General features: G+C 41.5%; 1 protein-coding gene across 2 annotated transcripts in view; it reads left to right on the top strand.

Annotated features, from left to right (window-relative positions):
• KCNK5 (potassium two pore domain channel subfamily K member 5) overlaps positions 1-16,461 on the top strand; it is a 66,376-nt gene extending 49,915 nt beyond the window's left edge. For both annotated transcript variants that reach the window (XM_075595366.1, XM_075595367.1), the window contains exons 2-5: positions 1,910-2,024; positions 2,879-3,045; positions 7,756-7,924; positions 9,754-16,461. In XM_075595366.1, coding sequence (XP_075451481.1) covers positions 1,910-2,024; positions 2,879-3,045; positions 7,756-7,924; positions 9,754-10,547 — 1,245 coding nt within the window. In that variant the 3' untranslated portion in view covers positions 10,548-16,461. The remainder of the gene's footprint in view (positions 1-1,909; positions 2,025-2,878; positions 3,046-7,755; positions 7,925-9,753) is intronic.
• Positions 16,462-20,103: the final 3,642 nt, after the last annotated feature.

Genomic DNA, 20,103 nt, shown 5'->3' with positions numbered 1-20,103 from the left:
GCTGACAGGACATTTGACTTCAGCAGGCAGAAGCACCTTTTTTGTATTTGGCAGAGAGGTCCTGAGAGGATGGACACATATGAAATCTGAACTTGGAACACTTCAAAGTTTGAAAATCCGAGCCAAAACACCAAAAAATGTATTCATCCTCTGAATTTTTTTTTAAATGCATTTACTTTGAACAGAAAAACTTGCAAAACGTTTAAATAAATAAAGTTACGCCAGTGACAGTGCCCAGCCGTATTCTGAATGACCCTGTGTGTCCCTCGGTGTGCTGTACATTTTCCTTTCTCGCAGAGGAATAGGAGGAATAATTCTAGAATGTTTATTCCACACGGCACTCGGTTACCTTCTATCATTCGGCTTCATTGTCCCTTACATAAGAAGCTTTTTATCGGGCAGAGGAAGTCTGCTGTGAGGATCATAGCAGGGATACTTTGTACTTGAATTATTTTAAGCGCATAGGGAAGACGGGAGTATTGCAGTTGAAATCTCGCACTGGGAAAATAAATGTTTGAATGGACTGACTTACTTTCTGTGGGCTTCAATGTCACGGTTGGCACTGTGCTCATTTGCATGTCATTACCCAGAATCCCTGGCTGCAGTGGTAGCACTGTATGCAGAGAGATGATGGGGGAAAGCAGGGTTACAGACCTGTCTGAGACATGAATGGGCTCACATGCGGTATTTTTATTTGCTTAACATCGTTAAAAATGTGCAAACATTTGCGTTCGCTCACTGATGACAACAAGTATTATGTCAGTGATGTGAGTTCTCACAAGCTAGGCCCTCACTACCGGTTTGTTCTCGTTCGTGTAATTACTGTACCGCTCTTCAGACTACGTTGGTACTTTATAAATAAATGTCTAATAATGCCATTAGTTCACATTGGTTTTGAGGGAGATACTGCACCCAAGGAACCCAAACACAGACAATGGCAACCCAAAGAAAGTATGGAAACACATAAAAAGGCGCAGCTAAATATTGAATTCAAAGTGTGTAACTATTTTCCCGGTAACACTGAAACAGGGAAGGAAATAAAATAAAATACATACCGGCAACCCGAATTCCCACATATAGTTAATGAAAGTGATTTATCATTTTCTATGACCTTGCATTGGAAGGAAAATGATACATTTTCAGCCAAGCGCTTCCTGGTAAGTAGTAAATGTTGGCAAGTGTATACTTGCATCATTTGCTCTACTCCTAATCCTCCCCGGAGTTACGGACTCCCAGAGATAGCAGGAGTAAAGAACGGAGTGACACGAACAGGAGATCTGGTTTCCTTGCAGTGTTTGTTTGTATATATATTTATATTTATACTTCTTTTGCGTTTCTGGCCTATTTTGTGGTAGGCATTTTTTTTTTTTAACCAGGAAATGCCCTAGGAATAAAGCATGATTTTCTTATTGAAAATATATATTTTGTATATAGCATAGCCACTTTCTTGTCATCATATGTGGTGTTGGCTCCTCTTGCGTAGAATATAATAGCATCACATTGTTAAAGACTTTATGGAGTATTGAGAAAGGATAGACATGTCCATCTCTATAAATGTATGTTTTTGCAATCCACTCACTTTTCTCTTATCAGTGTTTTTTTTTTTTAAATGTTCACTTCAAAGTTTAAAAGACCTTCTTGCAATAACCCAACTGTGTCATCTATACCAAGTTTGGCGATTTTTATGAGTATTTTTTATTTTTAAATCCTGGTTTAGTTATATTATATATTTGTTCTTACATTATGGAACATATAATGTCTTGGACAAGATTCTCAGCCTCTATCATGGCAGCTAAGGGTATACGTTAAACATGTAATCTCAATGTTGCTTCCAAATGAGCAGGTCACTGACTAGATATTGTATACACTGTACGTGTGAATAACCTTGGCTATGCCTCTTTGCTCCTAGACTGTATCAGGAGCTGCCGGGCAAGGGGTGACCATCATCACAGGGAACAACACCTTCAACAACTGGAACTGGCCCAACGCTGTCATTTTTGCTGCTACAGTAATCACTACAATCGGTAAGGATTTCAGAAAGTGTCACCCACTACTTTATGAGCTTGAATCCCATCTCTTTCCATCTCGCGCCCCTTGAATCCCCTCTCTTCTATCTCGCGTCCATTGAATCCCCTCTCTTCTATCTCGCGTCCCTTGAATCCCCTCATGGGTTTTGGTCTAAAATGACGACGTTTATGGACTTCTTCGCTGCACTATCCAGTGTCACCTGATGACTCTTTGGCATGCTAACAAATCTTTATGATGGTTTGCCATTGTTTAACATCAGACACAGAAACATGTTGCAATAATGCATAGTGTTTTATTCCAGTAACCTCTCGCATAGAGCGCTTACATACGTCCCACGCCTCAACTCGGGGAAATAAACAATACAATGACAATTACTGGCTTCTATGAGAAATGAGGTCATAATACCTGGGGGACGAACCTCTTACTGCCCGTGTGCATGCGTGTGTGTATGTGCGTGTATATCTATATATCTCGCTCAGCCATAACTGGAAAATGCTTTTTATTATTTCACCCCTAGAAAACATGTGCTAGGCCCCATATCTTTAATTTCCGTTAATATCTTGGATAGTGTTTTATTTTTTTAAGTTATTATGATGTCTACGCAATCCAAATGTCTAAATTACATGCCCCTCCGTCAACAAAAGGGTTCATCTAAAGCTTTAACCTTAAACTTCAGAAATCACTATGGCAGCCATCTAACTAACAATCACTGTACCAGAAAATTGCACTGCTCACCGAACCCCTTCCCTCTTCTCCTGCCCACATCTGACTGCGACTGCACCATTCCATTGTTAATTATTTGGCGCTGCTTCCGTGTTGGCATTTGGTAATATTTCGTCTCTCCTTTTAGGTTATGGCAATGTTGCTCCCAAGACGCCTGCTGGGCGCCTGTTCTGTATATTCTATGGTTTGTTCGGAGTGCCTCTCTGCTTGACGTGGATCAGTGCTCTGGGAAAGTTTTTTGGTGGTCGAGCAAAGCGGTTGGGCCAGTTCCTGACTAAGAGAGGAGTCGCCTTGGTAAGTAATTTATACAAGGCCTAAAGAAACCTGAAAACATTTCTCTTGGCGCCCGAGTTGGTGATGTTTATGTCCTTTGCTTCACGTCATTCATTTTTATAGTGTCTATATTCCATGTAAATTTCTAACCTCAGTGTGTTACAAAGCATATGAGGAAGTTGCTGTTATTCGGCAAGATGTTTATATTATATGTTTTATATTTATATTTTATTATAGTCCTTGTTAAAATGTATCGGTCAAAACATTATTATATTGCTAAACTTGTGCAGCTAAAACATGGTCATTAAATGTTTATTAAGGCTTTCTTCAGGATGTAAAATGAAATTCTCTGTTGGTGTAATTTGATCAATCAGATAATCTGCAACAAATATGTGGACGCAAATGAGATTTATTTAAATTATACCTGATAATCAACCTGTTTAGTAAGCCCATTAGGACGCAAAGTATATAAGGTGACAATCGAAAAAGAGTCTCTTCTCTCTCATTGCTGTGCTTTGTTGCCACCTCTTGGACCACATGTAACAGGTTTTATAGCTACAACATGTATGTGCTTACAATACATGTGACGCATACATCAGATCCTTCTTATCAATTGTCTGCAGGTGTTCATAGATACTCTGTCTGACAGGTATACATAGTGCATCCCACATTCCAAACATGTGGGTACCTTTCCACATCTGCACACCTTGGGGACCAGTTATTTTATTAACAACTATTCCTAACGGTTTTTGAAACCTTTAAAGCCGCAGTGCTCAATTACAGTCCTCAGGAATCCCCAACAGGTCAGGTTTTCAGGATATCCCTGCATCAGATGGCTCAATCAGTCCCTGCTTCAGCACAGGTTACTCAATCAGTCCCTGCTTCAGCCTCTGATTGAGCCACCTGTGCTGAAGCTGGGCTATCCTTAAAACCCAACCTGTTGAGCACCCCTGATGTTACCTACCACATCTAAAGAGACAACAATGCAATGATCAGGACTGCACATGGAATTTTGTGGCATTTAGTAAGCCGGGCAGCCTGGGTGTTTAATGATGCACTAGGTCTGCATCAGTGTGCAGAGCGTGTGCTCCGCTGGTCTATGGGAATGCACTGGTACACGATCTGTTCACATGATTAGACAGTAGTTTCAAAACATAAAACTTCACAGAAACACTAAACCCTGTGAAGATTTGACGAAGCCTGAGAAGTATACAGAACAGGTGGTGTATTTTACTTTTTCCTTCTACACCAGATGCTGAGCACATGGTGTTTTTCTCCTTTATCTTGCAACATTATCACGTACCATTCAGTTGCTTATAAATGCAAAACTATTCGGATTTTTATGGTGGTTTATATTTCCTACAACAATATGTAAATCAGATCAGTTTTCCGTTACTTCTCGACCCATATTTCAGATTCTTTGTCTTCCCGTCTCTTTTACTGTCCAATGCAATGTGTTTTTTTTTTGATGTTAAAGATGCAATCCTTAAATTAAAAAACAAAAATACTTGTTAAAGTCACTTTATTATACATTGGATATTAACCTTTCTTATGCTGTAGCACATTACAAATATCTGCTATTTTCTATATTTCTGGGGATATATGAATTACTCCGTAGATGTTAAACCCTGTTTTGAATATTTTTAGAACACACTTGCTTTTCCTAATCAATATAAATAACCGATTTTATAGTCATAGGATTTGAATTATTCTAATATGTTTGTGTATTTGAGAAACGTTTCCATCAAACGCTGAATGTAACACTGCTGGTGTTCCCAGCACTCCAAAAGAAAACAAGAGGACTGATGGTGTCAGTAAAGAGTGCGTATTGCAAGACACAACATAGTTACATAGTAGATGAGGTTGAAAAAGACGTACGTCCATCAAGTTCAACCTATGCTAAATTTAGACAACAGATACTTTATTCTATATCTATACTTAGTTATTGATCCAGGGGAAGGCAAACAAAAAACCCCATTAAGGGGAAAAATTAATTCCTTCCTGACTCCAAGAACTGGCAATCTGATTAATCCCTGGATCAACATCCTTCCCATGTATACTTATTTGGTATATCCCTGTATACCTTTCCCATCTAAAAAGATGTCCAACCTTTTTTAGAACAAATCTATTGTATCTGCCATCACAGTCTCCATGGGTAATGAATTCCACATTTTAACTGCTCTTACTGTAAAGACCCCTGTCCTTTGTTGCTGGTGAAATTTCCTTTCCTCCAACCTTAAGGGATGGTCCCGAGTCCTTTGTACTGCCCGTGGGATGAATAGTTCTTTTGAAAGCTCCTTGTATTGTCCCTGAATATATTTGTATATAGTTATCATATCCCCTCTTAGACGCCTCTTTTCTAATGTAAATAAATCTAATTTAGCTAGCCTCTCCTCATAAGTTAGAATGTCCATCCCCTTTATTAATTTGGTGGCTCTTCTCTGCACTCTCTCTAGTTCCATAATGTCTTTTCTTAGGATTGGTGCCCAAAATTGTACTCCATATTCAAGGTGTGGTCTTACTAATGCTTTGTAAAGGGGCATAATTATGTTTACTTCCCTTCCATCCATTGCCCGTTTGATGCAAGATAAGATCTTGTTTGCCTTTGCAGCTACTGCATGACATTGGGCACTATTGCTAAGCCTGCTGTCTACAAGCACTCCTAAATCCTTCTCCATCAAGGATTCCCCCAATATATCTCCATTTAATTTGTAAGTCGCCTTTTTATTCTTGCATCCCAAATGCATAACCTTACATTTATCTGTATTAAACCTCATTTGCCATTTACCTGCCCACGTTTCCAGTCTCTCCAAGTCCTTCTGAAGAGAAATTACATCCTGCTCTGATTCTATTACCTTACACAATTTAGTATCGTCAGCAAAGATGGAGACTTTGCTCTCGATCCCAACCTCAAGGTCATTAATAAACAAGTTAAAAAGCATCATAGCGCAACAATATGTAAAGGCAAACAGGGATATAAAAAAGACTGCAGGTAGAGGCTGAAGGGGGGACTGGGGGAGGGAAATGTGAAATCACAGGAAAATGGGAAAAGAATAGGAAAACCCCTAACGGGGAAGGAGATGCTGGAACAAAAGATGCGGGGGCAACGTTTGTGTGGTTTACCCCTTTCTTCTACTGGCCCATTCCTGTAGCCACCGTGAGGGGACTACGGTACTTCCCTACACCCTCAAAACCCAATCCGGCTCCTGACAAACATAAAAACAAATAGCGACACACAACGAGAGGGTCTAGTGAATACAGGCAATTGAACCTGCAAAGGAATAAGTCACTTGTAAACCATGCAGTCAGACCTGTGTGTCACACTATGATACAGACACCTTACACAACCTGCGGGGAGGAATCAATATGCCAAGGGTTAATGATCCTAGAGTAAACGCATTTTGCTACCAGGCATCAGAAATACTGATTGTTTGTGTTGGCTATGCAGTGGTGTGCAAAGGATAACCAAGAAAGAAAATCCTGTGACTCTTAAGTCGCCAATGGCAGCTATAAACTCTGAGTCTGTGATCAGAGGGCTCTCTCTGGCTGAGCAAATGAAACCAACAGTAGGTAAGCAACAGTTCAAGTGGCAACCTGGAGCACAGAGAGTACAGTGTCTACATTACGTGACCGAGCCCATGGCACGTTGCAAGGCAGTGTTGTGTAAGGTGTCTGTATCATAGCTGCATCATAGTGTGACACACAGGTCTGACTGCATTGTTTATAAGTGACTTATTCCTTTGCAGGTTCAATTACCTGCATTCACGAGACCCTCTCATTGTGTGTCGCTATTTGTTTTTATGTTTGTCAGGAGCAGGATTGGGTTTTGAGGGAAGTACCGTAGTCCCCTCACGGAGGCTACGGGAACGGGCCAGTAGAAGGGGTGAACCACCCCAAAACGTTGCCCCCGCATCTTTTTTCTCCGCATCTCCTTCCCTGTTAGGGGTTTTCCTATTCTTTTCCCATTTTCCTGTGATTTCACATTTCCCACCCTCTCCTCCCCTAATCCCCCTCAGCCTCTACCTGCCTTTACATATTGTTGTGCTATGATGTTGTGTCTTGCATACGCACTCTTTACTGATTCACCATCAGTCTTCTTGTTTTCTTTTGGAGTGCTGGGAACACCAGCAGTGTTACATAGTTTGTTTACGAGAGATTTGGGGTCTCTCCATTTCTCCGTGCACCAATTACATCTAAGTATTATATTTAGTACACGAACGGTAGTGCTGCCTTAACCACATGCTTTCTGCTTAATGTTTTATGTCCAATCAGAAGGTGCCAGTGTATCTTGTAACCTGTGTCATTGTTCATATCCATTGTGTCGGCCATAAAAGGACCAACAAGAGTTCTGCAAGATGTTGGTGTGTACAGAGCCTTCAGCTTCTTCCTCTGTGTGTTCTTTTAGTACCGCAAGAGACCTGTGCACATTTGACCACTCTCTATGTACTGACCCGTAAGAAGAACTCTTTGTTGGTCCATTAAAATGTATCACCACCTACACAGAATCTGCACTTCCCCCAAGACCAAGAACTTTTCACAAATAGCAGTGGTTTATTGTAGTTTTACGAATTAGAGGTGACAAGTGAGACCCTTCCAGTTGATCACAACGTGACACATTCTATAACAGGTCTTTGTTGTAAACTATTAATGTTACTATGAAGCATGCTCGTTAGCTAATGACTATTTTACAAGTCCTTAATCTCCCGCTCTGGTTTTGATTGTGTCTTGCAGAGAAAAGCTCAGATAATGTGCACAGCGATTTTCATCATCTGGGGGGTACTCGTTCACCTGGTGATACCTCCGTTTGTCTTCATGAAAACTGAAGGCTGGGACTATATTGAAGGTCTCTACTACTCCTTTATCACCATCACCACCATAGGATTCGGAGATTATGTGGCTGGTTAGTATCGAACGTACCAGTGGGAATTTTAGTGTTGAGACTCGGATCATCCAGCAAATAATGTTAATTAAAATAATGGAAGCGGGGCACCTCGGGTCCGGCCAGGGCAATGTTTTACATTTACAGATTAGATATGTACAAGTGTACTTAGTAATCCATTCTGTACTTCATTTTACTCAAGATTTGCCCAAGCCCAACAAACACTCTAGAGAATCCGTGCATGAAAGATGGCAGAATCTTTATTTTGTGGTTTGCAGCTAAACTTATTAGAGCAAATGAAAAAAATAAAACAAAGTGTATGAGGACAAATTGTCTAAAGCAGGGATAAGAATGTCCCACCCTGGCGTCTGTGCTGTGCGCAGTGATGACAGACCTGATGAGTCATGTCACCGCCGTGCAGCTCAGGGAGGAGACCGAAGGGAATCGGAGAACAGGAGGCAGGTGAGGGCGGGGCTATCTGGAGCGGAGGTGTGTGTGTGTCCATCTCCGTGAAGAGGGCAAGGGGGGATCGGAGAGCAGATGACAGAGGGGCGGGGCTAGTTGGACGTAATAGCTGAGATGATGGTGACACAAATGACGACAGGCAGGGAGTTTGGCTTCCACTGGTCTAAGTAGCACAAATCGATTTGGGCCCACACACGATAAGGTATCACCCACAGACACATCAATTTCCCCTTTGTAACTATGACTACAGTGGCATAAAAATGCATGACGGGGTCAGAAATTGCATACCACGGTGGTGATTGACAAGTGCTGCCAAGACCAAACGTGAGCCCAGGTCCAATGATTGCTTCATTGGCCGGACATAACTTGGAGGTCAGTCCGCTTCCACTACTATTTCGTGCCCTGAAAAGGGAAACTAAAAACACACTTGTGCTTATTTACGTGTCATTACCCAGAATCCTTGTCTAGTGGAACTACTGTGGGAACTGGAAACATTAAACGAGTTTAGGTGATCTGCCTGGTCTAGCTGTGGTTCTCTTATAGAGAGAGAGGGCATGTTTATCAAAGATTGACTGACTACAGGGCGGGTGCAAAAAATTGCCTTTTTTTTCCTCGTTTAAACACAAATGAAGCATTTGCAGAATTCTCTTTATCCGTTGATCAGTTAGATTCCCTGTGTTGATTTGTTAGAGCACTTTGTATGTTGGAACAAACTCCCTATGAGTTACGTGTCCTAAAGAAGTCTTTTTGCAGCAATGCCACCTGCCCTGCTACTACGAAGCAGTATATGTGAGACCTGATGCTTTCCAGCCCATGGTACTATCTGGGAATGCAGATAAAGTGGTGGGCCAGCTGGCATGCATAGGAGGCCACAAGGGAACGTTCTGTTCATAGTCCAAAAGCAGCAGTAAAGTTTATGTTGACGAGACCATGCCAAATCTATAGTCTGCATAAACCTGGGAAATATGAAGATTGTAGCTGTGAGCAGGTGAAGAGAAGGATCTGAACTCAAGTGAGACTCTAGTATTTTTATAACTTAATCAAATGTTATAAATCACTAGACCCAACACACCATTTGGAAGTTGGCGTATGGCGTCACCCAAATCACTGGTGAAACAGTTCTTTGTGTCACAATACTGACCAAACCAGCCTTAGAAAGGATGCTTGTGTTTGTAATTCTACTGGAAAACCCATGAACTGAAAAATCATATGATCATCTTGCTAGTAAACCATACAGAGTTGTATGCTGGATATTGTTGAATCTTCCAGTAGGACATTAGATAATGTTTCATCTTCTGTTCTCGTCATATCTTAGTTTCAGTGTCTGTTGTTTTATACAATTCAGATTTTCTAAACCGTTGACCCATTTTATTCTGTTTTGACAGGTGTAAATCCGGAGGCAAATTACAATGTCCTGTACAGATACTTTGTCGAGATCTGGATCTATCTTGGACTCGCTTGGCTTTCTCTCTTTGTGAATTGGAAAGTCAGCATGTTTGTGGAGGTGCACAAAGCCATTAAAAAGAGAAGGAAAAAAAGGAAAGAGTCTTTTGAAAATGACCTCCATGCCAAGAAGAACAAAGCAATTCCATTGGCCAATCCAAAAGATGTAAATATTTTCAGCTTCCTTTCTAAAAAGGAAGAGACGTACAATGATCTGATAAAGCAGATTGGCAACAATGGTAATGAGAAAATAATGAATGGTGACACCCCAGGTAATAGGAACCTACAAAAGAGAGGCCAAGAACTCATGGTTATGTACAGTAAACGTAATGGACTCCACTATGACGAGGTTAAGTTTTCTAATGGTCTTTCGAAAGAGAATGGAATGAAGCCACTTCAAGACAGAGAAGCAACAATATTTATAAACCAACTAGACCGAATCAGTGAGGAAGAGGGAGAAACGTGGGACTCTAAAGATTACAAGCCTTTGATCTTTCAGAACGGGAACATAACTTTTGTGAATGAGGAGGAAGAGTGCGAGCTTTCTGAGGACGAGGAGAAATCCAAGTCATCCTTTGAAGAAAACATGGAGGACCCAGAGACTCCAACACAGATGGACAAGTACACCTGTCTAGATGAATCTTCTTTTTCTAGCGGTGACTTGGAGGCCTGTGTTCCCTATGAACAACTCTTGAACGATTACAACAATGTAAACAATGAGAACGCAGAAACGTGATTTGGATGCTTTGGTGACAATGCTGGGATTAATTATCCTAAAACATTTTATACTAATAATGTTCTTTCAAGGAGGGAAGTTTGACATCTCTACCCGATTTCATTTTTTTTTTAATTTTTTTTTAATCTGGACTATAAGAATAACACCAGCCACCCGCCAAGAGAATATACTGCAGTCTTCAAAAGACTGTTTCTTGCACAAAATACTTATAGGGTTTAGTCCTTATGGGTGTAGATGTCTCCTTAGACATGGTAGGTGTTGAAGCATTGTATGTTCTTACACTGGACTTATTTTATACTGAGGAAGGAAGATGTGACGTATACAAAATTCTCTGACAGAACCTTGTTGCCCTTTAGTGTTTTAATCTGAGAATTTGTTTTCGAATATCTCCAAAGTGTAGGCCTCAACTGAAACCGGCCAACCGAAATTCTGCTACTCCTCTTATGTCCATTTTATTTCTTTTTTGAAAATACTTGAAATTTAATAGAAAGACTATGAACTTTTGTCTGTATAGATTTTTGTATTTTAGTGACACGGTCTCCTGACTAAATATCTGGGTTTTGTCTTCTGTATTTAAATATTGAGATGTCTATGTAGAGAGAGAGAGAGAGAGAGACACAGAGGCCAATGCGTTAAACTCTGCTGCTCACTCGGCTTTTGTCTTTTGCACAACTGGTACTGTACGTTAAACTTGAAACCTGAATCTTAGAGCCTTCTATTCTGGACAGGGGGGGGGGGGGGAAATGTCCGATTCAGCACAACATTCACTCATGAAAGGAAAGGGCACCGTTACTACGTTCCATATAGGGGTTGTTACTTCTTTGCTATTGCACACCACGTGTTCATTGGTTTCCTCCAACAAAATGGTAGAACCAAAGTGAATCCATTTTGAATTTTGTAATTCTGCGTCCATTACCGTTCCCTTATTTTATTTAGCAGAATGAATATAAACATTCTTGATATATTTTTTTAACTGTTGTGCTGGTTTTATGTGGTGAACACTTTAATGCAGGGGTTCTCAACGCCAGTCCTTTAAGGATATTCTGACTTCAGCGCAGGTGGCTCAGTTGAAGACTGTAACCTGTGCTGAAGCTTGGGTTTCCTTTAAAACTATACCTGTTTGGGCATCTGGAGGACTGGAGTGTAGAACCCCTGCATTAATGAACAAAAATTATTTCTCATAAGGTTAGATTAGCACAGCGGTGTAGTAATATCCATCTAATATGTACCGGGTTACGTCTGTGTTTGTATAACCAGCACTCCGACGCTCGTTAAGTTTTAACTTCACCCTGTTACTTTTAATCCTATAATCAAACAACTGACCCAAACTCCTACATTAGAGGAGCTGTGAAGAGGTTAAGGACCATATTAACTATGCAGTCTTCTGCCTTACAACCTTCCTTTGCTAGAAGATCCCATACTGCCCATTCAAATCAATAATGAATATGGGCCCTAATCTTATTTGCTGTAGGTTTACCAGTCTACCTGTCACAGTAACAACCTGTGTCGCATAATGGCGATGTACAAGAGAGTATGGCGGCTCATTTTAAACCAGTTGACGTTTCTGCTGCTTACTAAGGGCCTCCAAAACCCGTGACCGTTTATTTGGCCATGTGACTGGGTTAACCTGCTGGCTATGCACATAGAATACTGGCTGCCCATTGTATCCTTAAGCCTTTGCCACTCTGTGCCATCCTAAAGTCTCTTCCTGGACCGTTCTTGCCTCCCTGCCAGAAGGAAAAGCAACAGCTTGCAATGTTACTGGACCATCGGGAGTTAATATCCAGAACGTTGCCAGTCTGACTTAACCGAGTGGTCCAATAAGCAACATTTCTGCATCTATATATTCGATATGAAATGTTAAAAAAATCTACCACAGATGCTCGGCGCTGTCAGCCTGAAATCATATGTGAAAAGTCAGGAAGGTTCTCTGTGTGAAATATATTTGTATATATTGTCCCCAACTGTTTGTTGTGTAGCGTCTTGCTGAGTCCAGTAGCAAGTCATTGTTGTTGTTTTTTTTTTGTTCTACGTTTGCTTGGATTTTATTGGGACCTGGTTGTAACCGGACCTGTCGCTGTGCAACCTCCTGTACAAATGCAAAGGTTTAGTTCAATGGCAATGGTTAAGACTGTTAAGACTTCTTTGCAGCGGGATGTGATGTTAAACAGGACTCTTGGGTTTAGTCCGGAGTTGTTGCATATCTAACCTGACTAAAAGTACTCCCTACACCTTCCTAACGTTTATTCTCCAAGCCATTGAAGTATATCATAGTCAGGTAAAATAATATGTTCACCCCCTACTGTGCTTGAGGTGCCACTTGGCATACACCAGTGCTATGCCACTTCAGGACTTAATGGGTTAAACTAGGAAGGTTCATGCTGCGGGACTAGTGAAGCATAGGTGAAACAGACTCCAGTTTTTTTCCGTGTCTCGCGTGGCCTTTGATAGCTTGCTCTATTACACTAAGTTTTACAGTTCTTCATACTACAGGCCTAAACGTTTGACATGCAAATGAACAAAAAGGAGGATGTCACAAAGTTCTTGTCCCTTTACAGGGAGATTTCACAGCAACAACCTTCTTTAAGCTGCTTTTATGTTAAATGCCCAATTCCACAGGATTACATTTACCCTTTGAAGTGCAAACCGAGTCCTTTTTAATGTATATTTAATAGTGTAGGACATGTTTTAAAGGTGCAATCCCCTCTGTCCTAGAATGTTTGCATTACTTTTTTGAAAGGGCACCCCTCCACATTCCTGCTGCCCCCTCCTAAACCTCTGGGGAAAATTCCCTCTGAAAATTCTTGTTGCTTGGTATAAAACCTGGCAGGATCCCGTGAAGCTGGTAGTCAGCCTGATGGCACAACACTCACTTTTGTTTGAGAGCCAATAAACCAGAATGAGGCAATAGAGGATTCTGGGAGCGGAAATAGCAACACCTGATAGTCTCCCTGATACACTGGCTATCCTTAAAACCAAAGATTGTCAGATTTGTATGTATTTTGACATAGAACCCAGTACCACTACTTGTAGATCATTGCCTCCATCCTTATGAGTAAAAGTTCTCCGTGTAGAAATAAACACTCCATACAAGTGAATGTAAATTGTTTTATTTCATTTGTCCCTGTATATTTTATTTATTTTTGTACATGATCTTTAACTTGTCCCGCACCCATGAAAGTTGCGTAATGACCGGGATTGCAGGAGACCCATGGTCCAAAAAGTTGAATTCAACCTCCCATGGAGCTTCCAGGAGTTTATGGTTACTGAGCTGGACTGGAGAAGCCAACATTTCAGTGGGAATTAAGACCCTTTTCTGTTGCTATCCATGTCTTCATGGCCACAACAAGCAGATATAGCCAGACAAAAGTTCCCCGGAGCCACTGGCTGTCCATGTTTGCTTTGTCGTTTAGCTGTGGTGTTGTCCATGTTTGCTTGGTCGTGTAGCCATGGTGTTGTCCATGTTTGCTTTGTCGTGTAGCTGTGATGTTGTCCATGTTTGCTTGGTCGTGTAGCCATGGTGTTGTCCATGTTTGCTTGGTCGTGTAGCCATGGTGTTGTCCATGTTTGCTTGGTCGTCTAGCCATGGTGTTGTCCATGTTTGCTTGGTCGTGTAGCCATGGTGTTGTCCATGTTTGCTTGGTCGTGTAGCCATGGTGTTGTCCATGTTTGCTTGGTCGTGTAGCCGTGGTTTTGTCCATGTTTGCTTGGTCGTGTAGCCGTGGTGTTGTCCATGTTTGCTTGGTCGTGTAGCCGTGGTGTTGTCCATGTTTGCTTGGTCGTATAGCCGTGGTGTTGTCCATGTTTGCTTGGTCGTGTAGCCGTGGTGCTGTCCAGGAACTGGTAAAGCAAGTCTGGCTGCATCTGCACAAGCTTCCTCTTGCTAGAGAGTAGCACTATATCAGGTTACGGCTTTGTTGGAGTTCTGGTTTCTGAAGACCGTGTAACCTTATTAAATGGTTGGGAAAAAAATGAATGATTTGCCCCAGTAATGTTTTTAAATAGAACTGACTCTTTTAGTATTACCTATTGAAATTCACAGTCATGTAGCTCCTTGTACCATATTTGACCATTTTAGAACATATACTTTTTAATAGGTTTGCAGATTTAGACAAAACCGTTACAAATAGAATGAATACTGTATAATACACACTGCTAATGCTGGAAACTTGTACCTAATTGAGGAAACAACTTTTTAGAAATTTGAAGTGATGGGAAAAACTATAAAATCAAAATTGGGGCTGTTTTGAGGGGGTCCCTGCAAATATTATTTTTTTTTTGCATTCTTGCTGCAAAATACAAGTGCTTTTTCAGCCAGTCAAGTCAGCAGACTGCACCATTACTTCCCTACAATGAAGATATGAGTAACTCGTAAGCACTACGTCGTTGATTCTTCTTTGGGTATTCCCACTGCATGTGACATTCTTGCCGTGAAAGTTGCTAGGTTGTGGCATATAATGTATTCACTTGGTAAAGTTGGTTTCGGCGTCATCCTGCAGATACAATGTAACAAATGTAAAAACATCTAAAACACTCCTTTTTTTTGTAGATTCATTGTAGTTTCGGGGGACCAAAATTAGTGTTTCCTAGATTAAATTATAGTGCACAGGGCTTATAAATTGCTTTTTCAGGTATCACTTGATCGTACATCTAAAGGAAGAAACCTACAGGGTTTTTCGAAAGCTTTGTCCACTATAACTTAATCTATGCAGAATGCTCTGGGTCCCCTGAAAGGTACCAAGCTACAACGAATCTGCATTTTTCCAGGACCAATACAGATACTGGGACATTCAACTGTGTGTTCTGATTTTAGTTTAATTCTAATAGAACAAATGTTATCAGGACATGTTAACACTAGCTTCAAATGCTGTTTTACTGCACCTGTTCATTTAGTAGTTTGTTGAAAGGATTGTTGCCCAGTATTTCTGGGCTCTCGAGCACGGAAGTTTCTGAAACGCCTCATACGCATTAACTGAATTGTGCATACTCTGGTAATGGTTAATATGTGGATTACATTTGTTGACCAGTCTTAAAAATGCCATATGCTTTACCCAGCCACTCGGGAAAATAGAGTGAATGTTCTTGTTATGAGATGTCACGAAGTTAAACTGTGGACCTCATCCTAACTGACTTGTTATGCTGACAATGGCACATATCTATCAACAAAACTCTACATTTTATCCATCCCGTAGCATTCTGGAATTTGTCCCAGTGGACAATGTCCCAAAGTGGTTACCCAACGCTACTACTGGTTTATTTAAGTGGCTATTCGATGGATGACTGTTTTTTATGGTGTAAATACATAAACATTATTCACATAATAATTTTTTTAAGTGGACACTATGACGACTTAAGACCCTAGTCAAATACTTTGCCATAGCCTTTTTTTTATGCATAGATCACTAAACATTCCAGAAAGTTTATGGGCAGAAGATTAAAATAAAGACTTGAGTAAACAGCTGTGGAATACCAATCGGACGGCCAACATCCCACGAAAACCCCTATTTGCTTTACGAACGCTAATGGGAGTTTTCCATGCGATAGTGCCGATCTGGGGGTACTATCGCAGCTTATTAAATAACCCCCTATACATCTACAAGCATTTCACTCTACACTTTGGTCCGTGTGCAAGGTTACATGGTGGAGATATTACTTGTCTCTTCTACTAAATCACACCGGGAAACCTTTGCTCACACAAGGCTCTTCTTTTTGCGAAATATCTTCTTAAACCATCACTTGCTTTAAGAAACGAGTTCTTCTTCTCGCATCATTAAGATCATTTTTTTCCAAAGTGATCATTCTCTCTTGTATGTCCTTTTGTCACTGGAATTTGCTGCATGTATATATGTGATACTCCTTTGTAAAATAGTGTAATTTATTTTAATATTTTTCAATAAAAAATTTCAAAGTAAAATGACGTCTCTTTATTTTACGGGATACATTTTGGGATATTTATATTTTAAAAGATTACTTTTCTTAAAGACTGCTAAAATGGAATGGTTTAAATGGTGAGCTTTGATTCTGACGACAAATCAACATGTACCTGACTAGAAGTGGATACCCAGGGGTTCAGTGTAAATGCATGTACATTCATATATTACCAATACAGTCACATTATTCACCAATGGATGGCAGCCAGCACCTACAAGGGTGGTCATTATCTGGTCCTGATTTTCACAAACAACCTAATTTCTCCATTTCCAGCCTGTCCTCTCTCTGACCATCACCTCCATCTACCCCTCGTTACTGCAGAGACCTGTGTTCCATTAGTCCACCGGCTCTTGGCTCCACTGCGCTCCTCCCTCGCTTCTCTCTGCTCTATTAGGCCTGTAATATAGTGGGCATGCGTGCCTGTGCGAACGCTCGTGCACGTGACGCACACTTTTCGTGTGTACAGTCCGTGCTGCTGTGACAGGCTTGGAAGGGTACTGTGTGTGTCACTGGGGAAGGTGTGTGTGTGTATTAAAAATTAAAAAAGACGTGCTGTGAGAAGAAATTATTAATATTGTGCAACTTTATATACATACACACACACACACACACACACTGCAGAGACTGAGCGGTAGAGGCGCGAATACTTTTCTGAGTCTTCCCATCTATCGCCCGGTTCCACGCTCACTACCGTGAGCGCGCGTGGTCCTAGCATACAATGGCTGACTAACCACAGCCAATTATAAGTGCCGCGCGCGCCCACTATATTACGGGCCTTACAGACTCAACCTGGTTTATGAACTACAACTCTGCCCTATTATCATCTTGGTCTACATGCCCCATCTTCTTTTTTTGCTCCCGTTCTGTCCAGTCTAATCCCAGACCTTGGCTAAACCACATCCAGTTCTGCACTGTCCCCTCTGGAGGAAATCTCATATTCTTGCAGATTTCCTTCACTATGAATATATCCTATCCTGTCTCAACTCCGCCCTCTCCCAGGCTAAACAAACCTCCTTTTCTTCATTAATCAACGCCCACAAATTTTAACCCACACAGCGTCTTCTGTCTTTGACTCTACTCAGACCACTGTCTGTTGCCTCTTCTTTTTCTTCCATTTCACCCAATAGGCATTGTTGACTATTTCAAGCCTAAGGTGGATTCCATTCGTCAAGATATCCCCTTTGTATCCTCATATTCTACACCTCCTCTTCCTAACTCTCTTCCTGACTTCTTTTTCCTCTGTCACAGAGGTAGTGTTGCTGCTGACTCCTCTACCACTTGCCCTCTGGACCCCATTCCCTCCCATCTCCTCAAACCTCTTGCTTCCACTTTCTAGACTCGCACATTTTTAACTCCTCCCTCACCTCTGGTACCTTTTCCACCTTCACGCACACAAGTTATACCTTTACTCAAACGGCAAGCTTGAACGTACCTATCACCCTGTTTCCCTGCTGCCTTTTGCCTCAACTCCTTGAACGACTTGTATTCTCTTGCTTCATTTTTTTTACATCCTAGTCTCTTGTACAATCTGGCTTCTGCACTTGTCACTCCAAGGAAACCGCTGCAGCCTTCAATACTTTGGACCAGCCTCTTCACCTTCCCATTCTCCATACTCTTGGAGAATATATTCATAACCAAGTTCTATCCTGAATTTCCTTTTACCTCTCCCATCGTACTTTGTGTCTCGTTTGCCAACACCACCTCTGTCAATCTTTGTGGGCATAGCCCAGGGGTATGCCATTGGACGTCTTTTTCTTTAGACACTCTAGGTGGCCTTATCACCTCTCTTGGGTTCAAATATCACATCTATGCTGATGACACACAAGTTTACTTTGCAACCCCTGACCTTCCACATGCTGTACAGACCAAAATCTCTGAATGGCTCTGCTATATCATCTTGGGTAGCTCTCTGCCGACTCAAACTTAACATGTCATAGATGGAGCCCGCCATACTTCCTCACATGCATGGCCCTACTTCCCCCTTCTCCATTACTGTTGGCTGCACATCACTATAGTATATACCCAGTATCACAAGTACGCTGTCTAGGTATCACAATTGACACTCACATTCTCCTCTCACATTCACAATGTAGCTAAAACCTGTTGCTTTTTCCTCCATATCATTTAAAAAATATGCCCTTTCCTCTGTCACTCTAACACAGCCCCTCATTCTCTCCCGTCTTGTCTATTGTAACGTTCAACTGTCCGGCCTTCCTGCCTCTCCCCTAGAATCTACCCTATACGCTGCTGCTAGAGTCACTTGACTTTCTCATAAATCTGTCTCCATCTCCTGCTGGCTTCCTGGTAAATCCCGTTACAGTACAAACTTATCCTACTATTTTTTATTTTTTTTAAGTTTTACACTCCTCTGCACCCCCCTCCCCTTACATCTTAGTCTTAATTTCTTGTTATACACTATACCAGCAAGGTGAACAAAGAAGAGTCCTTACAGTGCGGCGAAGCACTGACGGGGAGGTCCCTATAGCGTGCACTCAGTGCTTGATCATAATTGGCTGTGTGAGAAAATACCCCTATCTATCGATGAGGCAAAAAGCTGATAGGGTAGCCCTGAATAGCGAGTCTCAATGTAATGGTGTGTATAGTTATTATTCTAAAAATCAATTTAATGGATATACATTAAAAATAAGGGGACTAAACAATACAATGAGATCAATAAAATAGCCACAAAGTATTGGGCTCAGTGAACAGCAACATAAGTGCCTGTAGGTGAAAATACCCATATGTGACAATCGCAACAGCATAAGTGCCTGTAGGGTAAAATTACACATATGCGACAATCATGTATCGATGTCCGATGCTGTGGGAATGGAACCATTAATTAGATTACCCTAAACACATATCCCTACACACAGTAGATGGGTGGGAGAACCGGGAGGCAGGAATAAGGGGGCCGGGAAGGTATCCTAGTCACCAATTGTTCGCTGACCCTGATGTCCGATTCTCAATGCAGGTGACAGAAGATGCACCAATGCCAAGATGGATCGATTAACCACAGGCCACACAGGGAAACACAAAATACAGATGAAAAGCACACATACTGGGTGTCTGGGGTTTGAAAAAAAGACTGTTCTAGGTCCAGGGAACTCTAAATAAGAGTTTTACCCATACAGGGACTTAGCCTGGAATCTCTTGGTTCCCAAATCGGCGTGAAGTTCCACACGCCTCTGCTCCCTTCACCGGCAGCTACCACCGATTCCCTGGAACCGAAATCTGGATATGGGGAATAGAATAGAAAGATGCACTTTTATTTCTACCTGCCCTTATTCCCCACACACTATCTATGGGACTTAGACTGGACTCTGAGGTCCCCTCACAACCTTATGCACCCATGAACCCAATACAGGTTCTGGGCTACTTGGGCATTAAATGGGGTATCCCCCTTAACCTAGGGACCCCGTTAGCCACAGGGACACTTTTCAACCCTTTGCCCCATTAACCTTTCTGGGCTATGCTGAAACTGGGAACCCTAGCAGTGAGTCGCGCAAGCGTTTTCAAGGGGAGATATTGCCGGGACAATGTGCCTACATGTATCCGAGGATCAGGCATGATTCCCGTGTACATTTTTGGGGAACCGACAACTCCGGACCCCAACTACACAAAAATT

The sequence above is a fragment of the Ascaphus truei genome, chromosome 4 (assembly GCF_040206685.1).
Source record: "Ascaphus truei isolate aAscTru1 chromosome 4, aAscTru1.hap1, whole genome shotgun sequence".
In the NCBI taxonomy this organism is placed as follows: Eukaryota; Metazoa; Chordata; class Amphibia; order Anura; family Ascaphidae; genus Ascaphus; species Ascaphus truei.
The sequence above is the reverse complement of the archived record's forward strand: the minus strand, read 5'-3'. Positions and strand labels throughout refer to the sequence as shown.